A 15,233-nucleotide genomic window follows, 5' to 3' on the forward strand; every position below is an offset into this window, starting at 1 on the left:
GAGGCCTGGTTTATGCTAATGAGGTAAGCTGACCTCAGTTACACTTGTTATTTAGGTAAAGATACATAACTTAAGTCAACGTAGCTTAGATTGATTTACAGTGCTACATCATGCTATGTCGATGGGAGATTCTCTCCCATCGACTTAGTGTGTCTTCATCAGACCCACTAAATTGATGCCTGCTGGATCGCTGATTTAGCCCATAGTGAAGACGTGCCTTTAGCTGATCATGTGCTATAACCCAGCGTGCTGTGATGAAACATTATAAATGAAATTTGAACCTTGGAAATTACTCACCTCACCTATCCCATTTCCCCCCAAAAAGCAAGTGCTTCATAAAGGCATTAAATCTACTCCTTTAATGTGGTTTACTCACACACTAGAGCTGAAAACAGTGTAGCTGTGAAGATACCGGCCCTATTGGTGAACCTTGTGTGTATTTGCCTTGTGTGTATTTTGACTTGACACATCTCTAATTTCTGCAGGTAATGCCATCGTACTTTTCAAGCTTTTTTTCCTTCTTAAAGCATATACAAATCTAAACCTTTCACCAGTCAGTGTTTGCTTGTACAAATGTACAAATCTAAACCCTTCCAGACAGTGTTTGCTTCTTAATTACCTACATCCTTATTGCTGTAGAGCTGGTCTTGGAAGCCAAACATGCTGTGTGCACCAGTAAAGTTGGTATTATAGATTTCTATATATATATATAGAGAGAGAGAGAGTTGAGGTTTAATAGCTTTTTTTTTTTTAATAACAGTGCAAGATTTGTTTTAAATGATTCTAACCAAAATTTATAAATCCTGCTCTGGAAAACAAAAACAGAAATAAGAAAGATATGTGATAGAAAAGAAAATACCAGAGGGGGAAAAATGAGGGGACAGACTTTCAAGCAAAATATATTTAAACATGCCCTTCAGAGTTTATATTTTATTTTTCCTATTTGATTCTACTTAAAATTAATGTTTTGCTTTCTATTTGATATTATTTCACTGTGTCACAGTGATTTATGTCTCTAGGAAAGGTAAAAATAAACAGAGTACTAGACTGCTGGTAATGATTCCAGCTTTTTGAAGTACATACACAAAGCCTGCTTCCAGAGGATAAACCACAGTTACTTAGATTTCTCCATCAGCACATACTAGATCTGTGTTCGTGGGTAAAAGTTATTTTTATACCCACATTTTAAGGCTCGTCAAAACATGAGGAAAAATCCATACATGATGCCTAATTAGGTATCCAAAGAAAATGTTTTTTGAAGGTAATAAATATGCTATCTTGACCTTTTGGTGTATATCCTTTTTTTAAAAAGGGTCAAACTGCTATACAGAAGTTAAAAGGAGAAACTCAATGCATTTTGAATTAGTCTATCTTATGTATATACTTTTGAAGAGTAGATCTCTCTAATTCACACTAGTGATTGGAAAAACATTTGAACATGACTGAATATTGTAAAGAACTATGTAATATGAATTTCCTTTTAACAATAATTCTGCTGCTTGGAAACGCTTTCATACTCTGAGCAAGAATATCTCAGAACAGTTCATGATTTACTCTTGATTTTCAAATAATTCAAAGCACTGTTAGTAATAGTGGTGCTATTGTAGATAAATTTGAGAATTTCGTAAACTTTTTGCCATCTCATTCACTATAAAACCTTAGTTTTACTCAGAACTTGGTTGGATGTACCCACACCATCTAATACTCTTTGCAGTATTCAAAAGTATTCATTTTTACTTTTGTGCCATTTTTACTTGGTTTTTCTTTCATGACTTTTACTGAACAGAGTGGCTTGCAAGCCTAACTGAGGAGCAATGCTTGTGTCCTCAAAAGCTACACTAAGTACTGAAAAAAAAAAAAATCAAGATACAAGGCCTTTTGCAGTAGAAATTCCACAGGAAATGAAGAGTCGACTGTTAATTATTTAATTGAAACATAACTCTGAAATACACATCTGTTATCAAGTCCCTTCATTTTGGTAGTCCTAGCGCATTAAAGCAGATTTAGTTTGCATGACCATGTGCTGGAAACTCATTTTTTTTATGTCCGTTGCAAAGAGTAACTGAGAATCAATTAGTAATTATTTTTCTCTCACTCATTAGTTAGAAAAATAGTAACTCTACATCCTCTTATTTATTGTTACGTTTAATTTCTTCCCAGGAAGTGAATTGGCTGATATGTGTACTTTGGAAACTCATGAGAATCATTTTTAACAAATGAGACTGACAGTGCTGGCAATATTGCTTCAGACACATACTGTTTTAGCAGGTGTTGATCCTGCTGGAAGTGTGTTAGGTAGGTTTTGCTGACTCATTGATGCAGCTGGCTCCTTATCCCACAGGATATAAGTGAGCTTGGAATAGCTAGAGGCAGAGTGAACTGAGGTTTGTAACAGACAAGTTCTAAGGAAAAGAACACTAAGAGCAGCCAAACCTAATGATTTAAAGAGGGTGGTGGTTGCAGTATTATTTTTAACTACTCTAGTTAATCTGTCAGATTCCAGAAAGGGCGAATTCTTTTTCTTTCAGTACCTGTAGCTTTATTTGGAGTGGGGTGAGGCTTTTTACTGAGGCTTTATTTATTTTTTGCTTTTTTTCCATTTTAATATTTAAAAAATAACTTTTCATTGAACTGGTATAGATCATTGCCTTTTTAAAATCTAAATGCTAATTTTCATGTTTATAATGTATCCAGATTTCTATGAGGTACTGTCAACTCTTCTATTTAAATTGAATTAGGATTACAATTTGGCATTCAAAAAGGCAACATGGCAGTGATTATAATAGCATCCAAAGACCTCATTCAGGATCAGGGCCCCCGGCTTAAATTGTACATGGTGGAAAACAGGGAGCCAATAAAAGGTTTAAAGAGGGGGATGAGGTGGTGAGAGTGGTGGACAAAGAAGATGATCATTAGCAGCTATGATTTGTAAGGACCATAAGATGGGGGCGGGCAGTGTGGGTTTGGGGGAAGCTAGAGAGGAGGAACATCTAGTAATCAAGATGGGAGAGAATGGGACAATGTAGGTTGGAGGTGGAAAGGGAAGAGATTGCTGAGGTTAGTGGAGGGATTTGAAGCACAGGTGAGAAGCCTTGTTATAGATAACTGGATGAGGAGAAACAGGGAGCAAGAAAAGTAGTAGCAGGGAAGACCGTGTTGAGGAGAGAGGATACATTGCCAGGCTTCTCTTTGAAAGAGTCTGCAAGATCTTGTGCAAAGAGAAAAAGAGTGCAGAAGAGGGGAGGACTTTAGTAGGGTTATAAAAGGAAGGCAAATAGGTGGCTAGGATTGTGGATGAGGAAGTTAATGAGAGGGAAGAAATAGTGCTGCTTGAGCTGGAAGATGACAGCTGAAGAAGGAAAGAATAAAGGCAGGAGGATCATGGGATTTTCTCCATGATGGAAGGAAAACCAAAGGATCAATGAACTACTAGTAGTATATCCAGGACAGAAATGAGTATTCTTGAAATAAAAACTTTCCCAGGAAAATCTTAACAATTTTGTTAAACTGTGTTTATTCCACTCTGTGGAAAAAGTGCTCTTCTAACACAGAAAACCTGAAATATATAACATGTTTATTTCCTAATGTTTTTCTACTTGGTTTATGTTTTTACTTCTGCAACTGCACTTATGATAAATTTACCCATCAATTCACAGAGTCCTTTCTTTAGCCTACAGTATGAAATCTATGGGTACTTTTTCTTCATAGGAGTTGGTTGTAAACATAATTATGTAAAGTGCTATGTTGTAGTAATCTTGTTAAGATTAACAGCATTAACTGCACGTATAATGTATGATTTACAAATACTAACATTTAATTTTTCATTCTTTTTATTCTGTACACCGTCTTTCATTCTTTTCTTCCAAAATTATACATTTTATATTAATCTCATTTGAATGGCATTCTCTTCATTGCCATGCACTCTTCATACCATATATGAAATGCTGCTACCCCCGTGGTTTTTTCCTGGTCTGTATGCTACTGTATCTGGACTGGCTCTCACTCCCCTGCATCAGACCCACCCCTCACTCTTCCTCCTATCTCCTTCAACAAACTTACACAGGCTCAAACATGGGACAACTATAGCTACAGTATCCCATCTGAAGGGGACAGTGACAATGGTAGGTGATCTGTACATATTTAATTTGTATGTTTTCAGATAATTTGTACATTTGGCTATGTTCCCTACACAGCTAAAGATGTAGGACATTCAGCCATATGCTTGTTGTAATGGGTAATAAAACTTATGGATTAGAAACCAAAAGACTCAGATGGTACATGTTAATTAGTGAATAAGAATGCTGAGTACGCAGTATAAGAAGTCCATGAGCAGAAAATGCAGGAAAACCAAATCTGATCATTATGTCACTGCTAGGACACTGAAAAGACATTTAACTGAACAGCATTCTTATCAGCATCCCCTTCTCCGAAGAAGGGATTCAAACAGAGGTGAAGGGAGAGCTAGAAATATTTTAATGAATAAAGCAGTGTTTTCACTGAGTGAAATCAAAGTAAAAAAGATAGATAGGTAGGTCACTCGGTCTTCCTTTAGTTTTAGTTTGTTTCCAACCAAAATCTTTGGACTGTTTGAAAACAATAGCTGCTGTGCAAGCATTTTTCCAGTGTCATTTGAGCGGAATAAGACAATTACATACATTTTTTGTGCTGGACTTGGTGCTGTATTTTTCAGATACTGAAAGTTGAGAGTTTTTTTCAGTCAGCATCACGTTGTGCTAAGAAGACGACAGTATCTCTCCACATTTCTGAGTACCTAAGATTTATGAAATATTCAAGAGCATATATGATAAATTTGTCACAATGCATAACAAACAAACCACTGACCAAAAATGAACAATTCTTAATTTTTATCTCTTTAACCAAAGAGCAGACTAAATGTGATTTCCTAAGAAGTTTCCAGATTTCTGACCACAAAGTAGATACTTTCCTCTCTCATCCCCCACCCGAGAATACTTCCCACATTTCAGTCTGAACCTGGTGTGTGCTGGAACAGAATTTGGGGAATACCCAGTGGATCCACTGCAGTGCAGACATCAGTAAAGTTCACAGCTATGTAGATAGCTGTTGAGTCTGAGTGCTTTTGATTGAAGCAGCTCCCATAGTCTGGGACACAGCATGAAAATGTTAATTTGGCTTTTCTCCTGAGGACATTATAATACTGTATGTCATATCTGATAATGGATCCAATGCACTGAATGCTCTACATAATGGTAGCATAAAGTATTTTTTGTTTTGTCTGCTGTTTAATTAAATCTAATATTACATGGCTTCCTTGAAAATGAAAAATTAGAAAAATCATCACTGGCATTATTAAAAAAAAAAGGCCATTCAGAAAGCTGTCACATTCTGAGACATTCAAAAGCGTGATGATCATTCAAAACTGTATCTTATGCAAGATGTGCCCATATGTTACAATTCAAAATTTTTTTTTATGAAAATGCTGTCACACCAAAAAAAAAAAAGTTGAACATGATGTAGCAAGTGTTCTTCTGATTGCTAAACAAGGGACATATATGAATAATTTGTTGTGCATGCTGAGCCCTTTGAAACTGGCTATAAGAAATCTGTTCTGACCATTCATCCATCAGCCAAGTACTCCCACTTGTCTGGCTTATAAAACTGAAACTTAAGAAATGAGGCTAAAGAATAAGACTTGTTTTTTGTTTTTTGAAAGAACACATTTGGTGGCACCATTTATGCACATTGTTGAAAAACTATCTTTAAGTGCAGTCTGTAAGCAAATATTTCTTTACAGTTTGAAATCCTACACTTCTGACTTAAGTGGAGATGGAGCACTAAAAGGTGATCTGCTAGCTTTTTAAACTAAAGTATTGGCATTTTTAGCACCATGCTAGCATTTTTTTTTTTCACTCTCTAAGAGTTGCAAGCTCAGTTAGAATGAATCATGAAGATAATGTCAGACAAGGCTTCCTGGTCCTTTCCAATATTGGGAAATCTATTCCATCATTACAAGTCCTCATCCATAGTTCACATGGTAGAGTTTGGGAAATGAAAAAAAAGAGCTGGCCACCTTGACGGATGTGGAATACTTAAAAACACCTGAATTATCTACCAACATCTTTCTTTGCATGAGAAGGATGGATAGTTGGTATATTATTGAAGAAAATCAGCCTTGCTGGTTCTTAGGAATAAAAGGAATTCTAGTAACAAGCAAAAGCCTATAAAGATTTTTCTCATTCCGAGCTGCCTAGAGCGGCAGTGTGGGAAGCAGCCAATCAGGGCCCACCAGATCAGTATAAGAAGAACTGCAGGGTAAGAGCAAGTTCAGTTCCTTGCTAGAACTGGAGGAGCATGGATAGTATGTGGCTGGCTGAGGGAGCTGCAGGACCTCAGATGAAGTAGTGCTGCCAGAAGCAGGGAGATCGAAAAGGAACCCTGAGTTGGTTGCGGGGACTCTCATCAGGACATGGTCCTGAGGTAAGGGTGAAGATGGTGCAGGGCTGTGGGGAAGTGGCCCGGGGAGTTAGAGCAGCAGAGTAGTGGACGTGCCCGGGTCCAGGGTTGGGGGAAATGGCCTGGACATTGAGTTGCCCCCGGAGGTGGGAATTGAACTGCAATGGCCCAGCTGGAGAGTTGTGGCTAGAAAGTCCCTAAGAAGGCAAAGAGTTTGTCACTAGGGAAGGAGCCCTGGAGGACTGCTCTATCCCTGAGCAGGGACAACTTATGGGAGACATTACAGAGGGAACTGAGAGAGGAGCCTGTTGGACTTGTGCCCCGGGAGGGATTTTGCTTTGCTTTAATCACACAGACAAACTGTGTGCGACTCGGCCGGAGGGCTGATTCACCAAAGATGCACCAGATAGAGAGAGAGAGTGCAGGCGCGCACACACTTGTCCGGGAGCACTCGCAAGAGGTGAATGTGACCCTGTTACAATAACTTAGATTCTTGAGGCCTGTTGCCATGTTTTGCCTATGTTGCACCCTTCCAGTCATACAGTCACCTGTACAGCCAATAGTATTCATGGTTGATTGCTCTATTTATCACATAAACTCTAGATTGTTTCCTTTTTCCCAGACTAATTTATTGTGTATTTTTAAAAAATGAACAGCATTTGCTCTCTCCTAGCCTGATCTCCTAAACTATCCAAATCCTTTGAATTGTCTTGCATTGTTCATTATGTTCAGTGCCTCCAATGTTCATGTCATTTACAGAATTCTGTGGTTTGAAGTCAAATTCTTAAAACTCTAAGCTGCTGAATAGTATTACAATTCTAGTCTCCACATGCTTAATTAAAATATAGAACATAATACCTCTCCATTTAACCCAGTATTTCCGAAGTTAAAAATTACTTATTCAACTCTACAGGTCTTTCAATAAAGTACTAGCGATAATGAAAGATCTATAATTGCTTATAGACTCTGAGGTAGAAATCAGCCTGAAGTTGGCTTTTTTGTGTGTGTGTGCTTTTCTTTTTTTTTTTTTTTTTCTTTTTCTTTTTTTTTTTAGCAAGAGAACTTAGTTTCTTCTTGTTAATGATTCTGGACATAGGCGCCGACTCCATGGGTGCTCCGGGGCTGGAGCACCCACGGAAAAAAATTGGTGGGTGCTCAGCACCCACCGGTAGCTCCCCGCCCTCCCCCTGCTCCAGCTCACCTCCGCCTCCTCCGCAATCGCACCGCCGCATCCTGCTTCTCCCTCTCCCTCCCAGCGCTTGCGCCGGGAAACAGCTGATTCGCGGGCAGGGGAGGAGGGGGAACGTGGCGCGCTGGGGGAAGAGGCAGGGCCAGGGCAAAGATTTGGGGAAGGGATCCAATAGGGGCAGGGAGGGGGCAGAGTTAGGGCGGGGACTTTGGGGTTGGGGTTGGAATAGCAGCGGGGCCAGGGGCAGGGTGGAGGTGGGGCAGGACCAGGGGCGGGGGAGCGCGGGCACCCACCGATGCTGGAGAAAGTTGGCGCCTATGATTCTGGATTTAAGTTCTGCACTTGGTTTCGTGTGTGTGTCACCCATTGAAATGAATGGAAGCCGAGGATACAAAAGATAGAATTTGCACCTTGAAGCTGAACTAGAATCATCTTAAAAATTGTCAATTTTTAACATTTTAGTGTATCTAAACATTAACCTTTGTAAAACCTTTCTACAATAATTTTATTGCAATACTTACAACGTATGAAATAATGTTATTTACATACTCAGCCCTCTCTCCTTCCCACTAAGATAATTCAGTCGCTGAACATCTAAGAGACAATGATCAAACATTAAAAATATTGGCAATTACATAATATAAAACCTGATTAACAGATTGTAGTGAATTGCTTCATTGAAGAACATATGGATCATTGAAGAAATCTCTGGATATTGGGGGAGAAATATACATCAAAATTCTTTCATAAAATGGGGGCAAAATGCTGCCATTTTTATTTGGTGCTGTCATCAAAATGCTATTCTGATTTGTGTGTACAAATTACACCCAACTGCACTTGTTTTCCTCAGGTGTAAAAGACCACAAAGACACAGGACAGTGGAGAATCCAGCCTGCTGACTTGTATATTAAAAACTGGATAGGTCACATATTCAGACATTGTAAATTGGCGTAACTCAGTTGAGTTTAGTGGACAACACCAGTTGGGGATTCAGCTCTAGATGTGTTTTTTATCCTTGTTGATAGGAATTCATTAGGTAATGTGATCTGTGCTAACCTAGGGCTACCAGTATAATTATACTGTCATAATAAAATGAGAACAGTGTAGACAAGCTTAAGCATAATCATTTGAAACCATTTCAAATCTGATAGCTTTTAAGCCAACTGCAAATATTAGTATTAATGCTTAAAACAGTTAGAACAATATGTTTTTATTAGATGTTTTTATCTCCTATGTTGATGTGTTTGAAAGTTTGCTGTAAAGTTATCTTAGGTACTTATACAGTTTCCTTCTCCTCTCTCCAGCCCAAATATCTGTAGTATCTTGAGTGCTTCACAAAACATGTTTATCCTCACAACATCCATGTGAGGCATGGAAGTGCTATTATCCCCATTTTACAGATGGGGAACTAAGGCACAGAGAGACTAAGTGACTCGCCCAGAATCACACAGGAAGTCTGGAGAGGAGCAGGGACTCGAACTCAGGTCTAATAAATTCTATGTTAATTCCCTACCCTCTGAATCACCTCTCAATGGTTTTCAGATGTGTCTTAAGGTACATAAAAAGCACATATTCCATATCCACTTGAAGCATATATAGTTAAAGAAATCTGAATAGAATTGATCATGAGAAATAGAATTTTATTTTCAAATTTTCAGCCTTCCTTTATCTAGGCCTCTTACAAGCCCTGGCGTTTTTGCAACCACAAGTATTTGCAGGTGTCCTTTTTGCTCATTTAGACATCTCGGTAATTGATTGGGCTGGCAAGTTAAGTACTTGCAGTATTAAATGTCCTAAACTTTGCCTGCAAATAATTGCATGTACAAAGCTTTTCCTACAATGTAATGAAGGTACGAAAATGGAAATCCTCAATTGGAAGTCTGACCTTTAACAAAGAGACTAAATACAAGTCACTTATTGTGGATTAGGCTAAGTATTATTGCTAATTTAATTTGTTTTCACTTACATTTTAAAAAAATTGCCAACAAAGGCTTATTGAAACTAACATAAAATTAATAAGCTGTGCTGACCAGCCAGCGGCAGCTCCAGGCACCAGTGCTCCAAGCGCATGCCTGGGGCGGCAAGCTGCAGGGGGCACCCTGCCAGTCCCTGCGAGGGCAGCAGTCAGGCAGCCTTCGGCAGCTTGCCTGCGGGAGGTCTGCCGGTCCCGCGGATTCGGCGGCGGGTACACCAAATCTACGGGACCAGCAGACCTCCCACAGGCATGCCGCCGAATCCACGGGACCGGGGACCTCCTGCAGGCATGCCGCCGAAGGCAGCCTGCCTGTGGTGCTTGGGGCGGCAAAAAAGCTAGAGCTGCCACTGTGACCAGCAATGAAGAGAACTACTGTACTTTGATCTGAAGAAATACTCTCTTCTGAGGCACACATTTGTGTGGTGTGGGCTCCCCTTGGTGGAACAAATGTATAATGCAGAATAACTAGCATATTCCATATTGCTGAAACATCCTGAATTAGAACACTTTACTTCCGATATTGCTACTCCATAGTGAATATCTTATTCACTTGCTAATTTATTTTGCTTATGTATGTTTTCCAAATTGACTAATCTGTTTATTTATTACACCTTGAAGGGATTTCCTGTATGTTTTTGTCTGTTTCCCATAGGTAGAACGTATGTCTTATGAATAAGTCAAACTGAATGAATAATTTTGACATTTACTTTCCATAAGTAGATGTTTGCTATTCATGGACATTTATTTACAAAACTGCATAAATTTGAGGTACCTCACTGTGTTTAGGGTGTGTAATTTATAGCAAACTAGACAGTGATCATATTCAGAAATAGTACCTAGAGCGGATGAGTCGTTCCACAGAGACCAAACATGAGTATCCTCTCTCACAAGACTTACATTCTACATCAGAATAACAGTACACAGACAATAAACCGAGTCTTACCAATAACAGTATTTCCTTTCAGAACTTCTCCTGTTCTTGTCTAATACATCCTCATTACAATATGGGACTGGAGAAAGTTCAGTTTCTCTCTCATGCGGGAGCACGCCAGTTCAGCACAGCACATAAGCAAGATAAACAAGGCTAGAATGATTGAAGACCATGATAAAAATTTCCAAGATAGATGCAGACTCAAACACAAAACATACAACAGTGGCCGTTGGCATGATTCCTTTTGTACAGAGCATTTTGAAGTGTTGCTGCTGTTGAAACTGGAATGGAGATGACAACAGTTTTCAAGTCTGCTGTTTCAGTGTGGATGGGGGGTGCATGTTTATTTGGTTGTATGTGTGTGTGTTTACCTATCTTCCTTGGTATTATAGGGAACATACAACACATCTAAATAGTTTCCAGAATGTTAAGTATTGTTTATTCTAAGTTGTACAATAAGTTTACTAATTTGAAATGTAAATAATTACTTAACACTTTTAAGTGATATTCTTAATAAATGTAAGGTATTTTCATTTTTTTATTATAACATTAGGAACAATTAAAAAAAATTGGCCTGATACAGGAATACCGTATTTCATTTTAACTTACTGTTAAAAACACAATCTTCCTTTTCTTCATATGTCTTGTTCTGTTGTGGATATCTGATAGGGAGCACTTGATAACTAGCTTGTGATCTGTTATCCTTGGATTTTAAATAAGATTCACATGAATTTATCCACAGAACAACCATGGAGTTTAGTGAAAGCCATGTGGCTAAATTCCCCTGGTATATTTTGAAAATGTGGGAGCTTTGCTTTGCTATGCTGCTCTTTAAATTTTTTTTTTTTTTTTTTAAACAGATCTTTGGATGGGCTGGTTTTTATTGCTTATCTAGTAGGCTCTGCCACCATCTAGTTGGTGGCTTTTCCTGAAATAATTATTTGTAATAAATCATTTTACTATGTAGTCACTGCAATCATCATCTCATCTAGAACAGTGCAAGCTATTCCTTCAGCCATTGGGTCCAAACAGAGATTTCATTTGGTCACTTTAATATCATCAGGACATATATGAACACAACTCATGAGCCCTTTCTGGGATTTCAAAGAAAGTATCTCATGCTGGAACCTTTTTTTTTCTTCTTAATCTTAATGCAAATACATAAGCAAACCTGTCAAAGACCCAGAAGATCCCAGGATACAGTTTAGTTTATTGATCATTCAGATTCATTGAGCCTCATGTAAACATGCATTCATCCTGTGTTGAACTTATCTTAACTTTCCTTACACTCCATTTTTTCCTAGTGTGTTGCATAATTTGAAAATCGATATAAAAGTTAAAACATTTATCCAAAACAAACCTAAATAAAAATGAGATACACCTCTACCCTGATATAACGCTGTCTTCGGGAGCCAAAAAATCTTACCGCGTTATAGGTGAAACTGAGTTATATTGAACTTGCCTTGATCCACCGGAGTGTGCAGCCCCGGCCTCCCTGGAGTGCTCCTTTACCGCGTTATATCCGAATTCGTGTTATATCGGGTCGCGTTCTATCGGGGTAGAGGTGTAGTGTTTGCATGAAATAATTAAATTTGAGTAATAAAGCAATGACTACTATTTTTATTCCATATTGTACCTTTCTTTTGTATTATGCAATTAAAATAATTTAATTCTTTATTCTTACCAGTAGGTGTCACCACTGGCAGTTGCTGTATTTGGTTTAGAAGAGCTCACATGTAGTTTTCATTTCCCACTGGGATTGAAAGTAGTTTTAAATTGTTGGACTTCAAACAATTTTATTTTTAAAAATTAATTTTTTAAACATATTTAGTTTAGAGCAGTGGTTTTCAGCCTGTGGTCCTTGGACCCCTGGGGGTCCACAGACTATGTGTAAGATTTCCAAAGAGGTCCGCACCTCTATTTGAAATATGTTAGGGGTTCACAAATGGAAAAAGTTTGAAAACCAGCAGTGGGTCTCAAACTTTTGTATTTGTGACCTCTTTCATACAACAAGCCTCTGAGTGCAAACCGCCTGCCCCTTATAAATTAAAAACAATTTTTTTACATTTAACACCATTATAAATGCTGGAGGCGAAGCAGGGTGGAGGCGGACAGCTCATGACCCCCATATAATAACCTCACAACTCCCTGAGCGGTCACGACCCCGAGTGTGAGAACCCTTGGTTTAGAGAAACATGAAATGGTAGACCAGCTCTTACTAATTGTTTCTCTTCCTGCTGGCTCAAGTGTGTGGCTCTTTTTCTTTAACATACCTTAGAGGACACCATTATCAAGAGAAGAACATACAACATAATCACAATTATTAACCACAGCTATTTTGTTATTAAAGAAAGGAAAAGAAAACATTAAACTGAACATCAAATGACTGAACACAAATAAAACTGGTTACTACTATTACAATCTCTTGTGTATGTCTCTCTGTGGAGAGAGTTTAACAGAGATTACATCCTTGAGAGTGAACCGCCTCTGAGGAGGCGCCTTTCTCTTGGTAAGTTAAGACCAAAGTTTATTATTTCCCAAAATTATTGTGAATTCAGTTTTAGTATCTTATTAGATACTTAAAACTGTTTATGTATGGGCACAATAGTTCAAGAGCAAATGAAGCCTGTCTACTACTTAATAACCTTAACAGTTTATAGTTGGGCAAAGTAAGCAACCTTAACTAAATCCTATGAAAACTGAAAAAAATACTTAAATTAGTTCCTTAAAAGAAGCCATTTAAGGAGCTGTCCTTAAGACAGTCCAGTTATGATTATTTATTATCTTAAATCCAGTTAGATTCCACTATTTCTCTATTTGCCAATGTTTAGCCCCTGTTTCCTCTCCAGGAATACATATCAACTACTTGGTGAATAACAGAAGAAACTGTTTGTCGTAGTCATATCATGGGCAGCCAGACCTAATAGTGGGAGCGAGTCTGCAGTCATGAGACAGGAGTCAAGAGTCAGCTGGGTCAGGAGATCAGAAGCAGGAGATAAACTAGAGATGAGAACCATGAGTCAGGAACCAGACTCAGGCCAGGTTAGGCTACTAGGGGGTCAGAGACAGGAAACAAAATGGAGGTCAGGAACCACAAGGCAGATGCCAAGAGTCAAGCTGGGTAAGGATGCCAGTAAATCAAACAGCAGAAAGCACACAGTCCAGAGCATGGTGGAGCCCAATAGCTTGGGACAGCTTCTTGTTGCTGCCACTGGCTTAAGTAGAGCCATTGGGCCAATCAAACTTCAGGGGCAGAGCCTCACTCTGGGGCTGGACTTCATGGGTCCCAGGTAAGCCACTGTCACCAAGCTGCCAGGTTGAGGGTTGAAGTATTGTTGCTCCCATGAAACCTGCAGACCTGGGTTTGAGATCTATGGGTCATGACACCACCCACACCTCTAGGAGTGCCCTCTTGACAACGTGGGTCCAGGTTTCTCAGGGTGGCTCCTATGGAAGGCCCAAACCAGGGCAGGAGTGTAAACATTTTCTGCTTGCTCCCAAGTGCATTCCTCTGGGCTGTAACCTTCCCAGTCTATCAGGTACCATAATTTGCCCCACTTGATCTTAAAATTGAGGACTTTGTGAACAATGTATTCCTCCTGACCTTGTACTAGCACTGGTCGGGGTGGTGATTGGGGTCTTTGGGGAAATGTGTTATCAGCGTAGGGCTTTAGAAGTGAGCCATGGAATATAGGGTAAACTCCAAGGGAGCTGGAGCTCGAAGGTGACCAAGTTGATTTGTTGCCAAATCCAGTACGGGCAAAAGAACAAAGTCCGGTTTCCAAGAGGGTTTGTCCATGTAGAGGTGTTCTGTAAAAAAATACCTTTTGTCCTACAGCGTACCCTTTTGTCTGTGCTTGTCTGCATGTAGTCTTCCTTCACTTTTTCAAGATGTCCCTACATCTTCTCTTGGATATGATGGATGTGTTGTACTAAATCTGATGCTGATGGGTTGGGGGAGCATGGGGGTAGCTGTGGGTGAAATAACGGATGGTACCCATAGTTGATAAAGGGGCTGTGGCCTGTGGATGCATGGTCTGCATTATTATAGGAAAACTCAGCATATCGTAACAGTGAAGGCCAGTCATCATGGTGATGATTGATGTAGCATTGGGAGTACTGGTCTAGGATCTGGTTGATTCTTTCCATTTTGCCATTTGACTGAAGATGGTAGGCAGAGGACAGGTGCGTGTAGACTTCTAATAGACGTATGGCCTTGTGCCAGAAACAGGCAGTAAAGTGTGGCCCTGGTCAGAGGTGATGTGACCCAGGAGCCCATGAAGACAAACTATTTCCTTTATCTAGAGCCCAGCAGTTTCGCCTGCAGAGGGTAAACCCCAGGCAGGGAATGAAGTGAGCCGTTTTAGTAAAGCAGTCTACCACTGTCAGGATAGTTGTGAAACTACTTGATTCTGGTAGTTCCACCCCAAAGTCTAAGGAAGTGGTCTTCCAGGACCAAGATAGGGTGTCCAGAGGTTGGAACAGACTGCAGAGTTTCTGGTCTGGGATCGTGGTGCAGGCACACACCTCTCAAGAAGCAACAAAGGTCTCTTTCGTGCGGCACATACGGTGCCCTCAGAAGAACCAGGATATTAATTGTCAGGTTTTAAATCACCCTAAATGTCCTGCCAGGGTGGAGTCATGGCATAGTTGAAGTGCATCTCTCACAGGTCCTGGGGGAACATAGATGCAGTCCCTTACAAACA

The 15,233-nt window shown here is 39.5% G+C and overlaps 1 protein-coding gene across 8 annotated transcripts in view; it reads left to right on the top strand.

The window, feature by feature from the left end:
* Positions 1-15,233, top strand: part of LRCH1 (leucine rich repeats and calponin homology domain containing 1) — a 241,877-nt gene that overhangs the window by 185,747 nt on the left and 40,897 nt on the right. For 6 of the 8 annotated variants that reach the window (XR_004644092.1, XR_004644091.1, XR_004644094.1 and 3 more), the window contains one exon: positions 4,017-4,121. The exons of the other annotated variants lie outside the window; for them this stretch is intronic. Coding sequence is in view for 2 of the 6 variants with exons in the window: in XM_034758484.1 (XP_034614375.1) it covers positions 4,017-4,121 (105 nt within the window). In the remaining 4 variants the exon portion in view is untranslated. The remainder of the gene's footprint in view (positions 1-4,016; positions 4,122-15,233) is intronic. 8 annotated transcript variants of the gene reach the window in all.

This window comes from Trachemys scripta, chromosome 1 (genome assembly GCF_013100865.1).
Source record: "Trachemys scripta elegans isolate TJP31775 chromosome 1, CAS_Tse_1.0, whole genome shotgun sequence".
Lineage (NCBI taxonomy): Eukaryota > Metazoa > Chordata > Testudines > Emydidae > Trachemys > Trachemys scripta.